Genomic DNA, 5,479 nt, shown 5'->3' with positions numbered 1-5,479 from the left:
GATCTTTCACCTGGCACCTACCAGCCTTCTCCTTCCCACCCTCCCCCCACCTTCGTTATAGGACCCCTGCCCCCTCCCTCTTCAGTCCTGACGAAGGGTCTTGGCCTGAAACGTTGACTGTTCATTTCCATGAATGCTGCCCGACCTGCTGAGTTCCTCCAGCGTGTTGCACACGCATACACAGAGGCACACATGACACAAAGATTAACATCAACCAGAAATGATCTTGACGAATGTATTAAAGGTTAATAGAATAAAGAGCAATAAGGAATAGGGAAAAGTAACTTCCAGGCAAGATCCAAGATTTAAATATTTCTCATTTCAATTATCATGAATGGCAAATTTGAAAGGTTTTAATGTCATTAGATTCCTGATCAAATCTAACATATGTATTTTGAGTAATTTATACTCCTAAACTAATGTTTATGTTCCAGGTTTCCTGCATTTATTGCAGTCCTTTGGTTGCCCTTTCCCCCTCCCACACAAGTTATGGGGTGAACACACAGTTCTTTGTAAACAAGAGGACAGGAAGTTCCATCACTGCAATAATAACGCCCCACTCTAAAGCAAATCTCTGCAGCACCCACACTCTCTGATGACTGGCCAGTGTTATCAGTGATGTTGAGAGGAAAATTCCCAGTACTTGCTGTGGTTTTCCTAATCGTTCCTGAACAAACATTGCAGGGGCAATCATCTGACACTGTAGGTGCACATGCTCAAGGCTGTAGTTTCCAGGGCAATGGAGTGGAGATAAATAATCCCCAGATGCCTCTCCACTGTGATGTGTGAACCAGCAATAACATTAGACCTTGACTTTGCTTACAAACCATTAATTGTGAAATGATTGGTCTGGTGTCATCATGCGAGGAACTGACATGAACTAATACAGTTGTAAAAATTAGCTACCTAGATATCCCATCATCCACTAGATAGTTCCAGTCTGATGTCATGTCATTCTAAGAATTTCCCCACCTCTCTTGGTTTATTATGTCACGTTCTGAGGAATAAAGCCTGATTGAATAATTTTCCCACCAAATCTAAACACGATGACCATGCTTGGAGGAAGCTCTGCTCATATTACTGCCCACCTTGTTCTGGTGCCCACGGCTGTCAAGCTGAGCAAATATGAGTCAGTGTTTGGATTTGGTGGAGGTGCAGAATATAAAGACCGAGGGCAGAATGGTGAGGGCAGATTGAGAGAGAGAGAAGAGTCTCCTTCACTCTGCAGAACCAGCTGACTGATCGCACACGAGGCAGAATGAAATCCTTCCTGCTCGCCATCGCTGTCGTGCAGATCCTGCACTGCTCGGGTGGGTATTGGGGAGAGTGGGACCTCAGGTATCAGTGAGCTGTTAGAAATGAGCTTCAGTCCGTGATACTTCACCCATGTGTCAAAAGAATTAACGCAAGTTTCCTAAAGAGTCTCATTTAAATTTACCTTTCTTTCTGCAGGAGTGCCACGCACCAAGGAAGCTCTGAGAGCCTCAGTAATAAAGCTGAATGAAATCACCGAGATCCCCAACCTCTGTGGTATCAGCAGGAGAGGTGTGACAAATGTAAGTGTGTCCCGGAGTAAGTGGGTTTCATTTCATAGACTCTATTTGAATATTATTGGGCTCAGCAGTTCTGCTTCTCCGGCTATTCAGTCTGAGCTGAATCCTAAATCATGCATACCCAATGCTGGACAGCTTCAGTACAGTAATGCACTCCCAAGTCTGCCTTCGAATTTGAATATTTGGAAAGAAGTAATTACTAGATTTGAGATAATGGAAATTTTTCTGTATTTAAGATTTCCAAATTCTGATAATTGCAATAATTAGTCCCTTGTTTGTTAACTTCCTCCAGTCATTAAAAGTGATATATATTGAACATCTTATCTTTGTTCAGATTAAATGTTTTCTGATAACCTTGCCTGTTCTAGTGAAGGGATCAGTTGAGCTGTTTCTGACCTTTATCAGTCCAGAGTTTGAAAATAAGATAACACCATCTAATCATTTTTTTCCTCTTATTAGACCTATCGTACTGGCAAATTGTCATACAAGGTGGACTTGACCTTCTCTGTGAAAGAAACTGTTTGTTCCAAAAACTCCAGCCTGGAATTTGATGATCCAACCTGTCTCTTCCGCCCCAAAAAGATTGCTGTAAGTCCTGAGTGATATTTTGTAATATTGAAGCTCCTTCTGTTCCAAGTTAAAGATGAAATCTCTCTGCATCAACACTGCTTTCCTTAAATGATTTGCATGTACTCTGTTTTTTTTTCTACAGGAGAAAGGGTTTTGCAAGAGCCATGTTGAATTTTTTGCTGACAAGGTGGCTGATGTTGATGTGGAGTGTGACGGTCTGAAGACGGTTGACAGCGCAAGTAACTCATTGGAGTCGAGTGAAACCAGCTTTGAGGTAATTTCATATTTATACAATGCTGAGCAATGGGATTTCTGGGCCTAGTGTCAGGGTGTTCTTCTCCCAGCTGAAGTGGAGAAGGACAAATCAAAGATGCTAGAAATACTCAACAGTCTAGGCTATGTCTATAGAGGGGAATCAGAGTTAATGCTTCAGGATAATGGCTTTCATCAGAGCTGACACAAGTGTCTATTCTGAAGAATGAAGACTTTTGGCCAATGAATGGAGACAGAGATGAACCCAGTGGAAGGAAAGCCCAGATTCGTTCTCTGATGAGTTATCTTCAGCCTGAAACATTAACCCTGCTTTGTCCCTCCGCGGAAGCCATCTGACCTACTGGATATTGTCAGCAGCCTCTGCTTTGATTTCAGAATTGCAGCATTTGGGGTAGTTGGGTTAAGTGTTGTGGGGAGCTCAGTGGACAGTGTGAGTGTGAGAGTTGCTTCAATGTACGGAGTGCACCATTAATGAGAAGATCTGTTGAAAGAGGTAAATGCATTGCATGATTAAATTTAACAAACTTTCCCTTTAAATTGTCAATTTACATTAAACTTACATTCAGTCTGTTGCCCATCTGACTGAGATTCTTCAACATTTTGGAAGCAAATTCTGAGAACCTGCCAAGGTCTTTCCAGTCCTATGACACTCCAACATTAGGCTGAGAGCCCAGCATTGTAAGATTTTATTGGTCAATCAATGGATTTTTAAATTGCTCTAAACAAGCAGATTAGTTTTTAAAATGCCAAAATATTTTATGGTTTGAGTGGTGAAAACATTATCAAAAACTAACTGTATGCCAACCAGATGAACTCCTTTATAATCAGATTCACACTAACCATAAACTCTGGATATGCACCAAAAAATTTGATATGCATTTAATGTTTGACTCATCGTAAGCTGGTGAGCAATCAGTTCAAAGTGCATCTGCAATAAGTGTTCTGCTGGAAAGATGGCAAGACATGGAATTATAAACTGCCCTCAAAGCTCCATTGCAAGATTAACTAATTACAAAATGCCTCTTTAATTTCTCCAGGTGGAAAAGAAATCAAATGAAACAGCAGTTGAGGAGGTGGCAAATGTGAGTATCAAAGATGAGTTCCTCAGCTGATTTCTTATTATCCTGGATTCAAGTGCATCAGAATGGAAAGGATGATGGCACCGTATCCTAGATTGAGAGAGTGGGGAACGGTCTGATGCTTCAGTCCTGTCGATGGTTTTCAATGTCAGCAGGAGTTTTACCGAATTAACCCTAAATAAACAGATGAAATTGTTTTCTGCAGAAAGTATAGTGTGGTAGATATTAACAGAACAGGACAATTGCAAGGGATGGTATCAAGCTGACATTACATTCTCTCCAGTAATAGACCAAGAACATATTAACAACTTTATTGGAACAGGGAATAATTTGAGAGTTAATGTGATTCCTGTATTTAAGACAGATGCCCAGGAGGAAATGAAATTACAGCACTACTTCATAAGTACCGTACATAGGTGCAAGAGTCATAGAGTCATACAGCCCACACTCCCAGTGATGTTTAATGCAGCCTTCTTTGACTCCGCGCCATTGAGTAAAACTGAAATATGCAGGGTTAATAAGTCTTCAGTATTTATTCAGGATTGAATTAATTTTTGTGGAAATGTTTTGCTGTTGCTTAAAAGTGTACCATTGAAATTCGTGCTAATTGTAATTCTGAACATATTAATTCAGGTGAAGAATCAGACAACAGAAGCATCACTCATGAAGCCTTTGAATGTAAGTGTGATCTGGAATATTTTACTCTGATAATTGTGAATTGCAATGCCCATTTGAAACCTGGATATGGTGATGTCAGATAGAAGCAGGTCCTTGTTATTAAATCACTTTGTGGAAGAGTGGGGTTGTGGAATGCTGATTTGCAATTCCTATAAATTGTAATCTAATCTTTTCTGGAGTATTTTTACAAATGATTCTTTGCATGGGTAATTCTTCAGTTCTCCAAAAATCAAATGTGTTTAATTCCCACAATCTCAGACCAAGCCTGCATGATGTGGGTAACTTCACTGTTTGTGGATATCCAATGCAACAGAGAATATCTAGAGAACATTATGTTTGTCAACATATCTCTGAGTCCAGATCTGTATAAATCACTTCAGAATGTATGAGGTTTGGTGAGGAGTCTTCCACTCATTGAACCTCAGCTCTGAAATTTAACATCTTCCCATTTTTAAAATTATTCTCTAATATAATTCAAACTTTCCTTTTGTAGATGTTTCTAAATATTGTGATTATTTAAATATACTAAAAATGTAACCATGAACATTTTATTGCAGGTGGAAATCGAGTCAATAGAATTATCACAGGAGGACCATTCCAATGTAAGTGTTGGATGACTTTCATTGGTCATCATTAAAACCTTTAATAAGACATTGACCTCCAACATTGATCAACTGGAAATAACAAATCTGTTGATTATGTCTATTTCAGGAACAAAATGATAAATCAAGAGGGAGACGACAAAATGATAAATCAAGACGGAGACGACGAAATGACAAATCAAGAGGGAGACGACGAAATGGCAAATCAAGAGGGAGGCGGCAAAATGGCAAATCAAGAGGGAGATACTAATCATGAATGAAACTACAGGGCGTCTGAGCTCTACGTGAACACAAGACCTCATTCAGAATATATAACTTGTTAACATTATACTGTACTCATTCATATATACGCTTGAGGAGCCTGGAGCTCCTGACTGTACATTTTATTGTAACAGAGAGATATGATTGTTTATAAATGTTCTGTCCTTTGCTATATATTGTGTCCTTCCTTTAATTAAAAGAGTAAAGAGAGCATTTATGGACTTGTTTGCTTCACTGGTTAGATGGGAGATCAGTTTGTTACAGAACTTCAACCAGCCTGTCAGAACTTACCAGTAGCTCTGAGCATACTGGGCTTTTGTTGCCTTAAGTTTATTGTTGGGAAGTGAGCCTCCTTCTCTGCTCCATTTTCCACCAAAGGGCAGCTTCCATATACTTTGCTCCTGTTTGTAAAAGAGCAGCCAGTTTTTCTACTTCGTGGAAGCTTTACGAGTGGCAGCATGCA

At 39.7% G+C, this 5,479-nt stretch overlaps 1 protein-coding gene across 1 annotated transcript; it reads left to right on the top strand.

The window, feature by feature from the left end:
- Positions 1-1,152: 1,152 nt before the first annotated feature.
- Positions 1,153-5,063, top strand: LOC140728262 (secreted phosphoprotein 24-like). The gene is made up of 8 exons (XM_073046753.1): positions 1,153-1,310; positions 1,453-1,556; positions 2,013-2,141; positions 2,266-2,397; positions 3,434-3,478; positions 4,109-4,153; positions 4,711-4,755; positions 4,865-5,063. The coding sequence occupies exons 1-8, from the start codon at positions 1,259-1,261 to the stop codon at positions 5,003-5,005; spliced, it is 693 nt and encodes a 230-aa protein (XP_072902854.1). The 5' UTR covers positions 1,153-1,258; the 3' UTR covers positions 5,006-5,063.
- The last annotated feature ends 416 nt before the right edge of the window (positions 5,064-5,479 follow it).

Source organism: Hemitrygon akajei, chromosome 5 (genome assembly GCF_048418815.1).
Source record: "Hemitrygon akajei chromosome 5, sHemAka1.3, whole genome shotgun sequence".
Taxonomy (NCBI): Eukaryota; Metazoa; Chordata; class Chondrichthyes; order Myliobatiformes; family Dasyatidae; genus Hemitrygon; species Hemitrygon akajei.
The sequence above is the reverse complement of the archived record's forward strand: the minus strand, read 5'-3'. Positions and strand labels throughout refer to the sequence as shown.

Coding starts and splice junctions, on each gene's coding strand:
- LOC140728262 (XM_073046753.1), top strand. CDS start 1,259: ATGAAATCCTTCCTGCTCGCCATCGCTGTCGTGCAGATCCTGCACTGC. Junction 1,311..1,452: donor GCAGATCCTGCACTGCTCGG/GTGGGTATTGGG, acceptor TTCTTTCTGCAG/GAGTGCCACGCACCAAGGAA. Junction 4,756..4,864: donor CACAGGAGGACCATTCCAAT/GTAAGTGTTGGA, acceptor TGTCTATTTCAG/GAACAAAATGATAAATCAAG.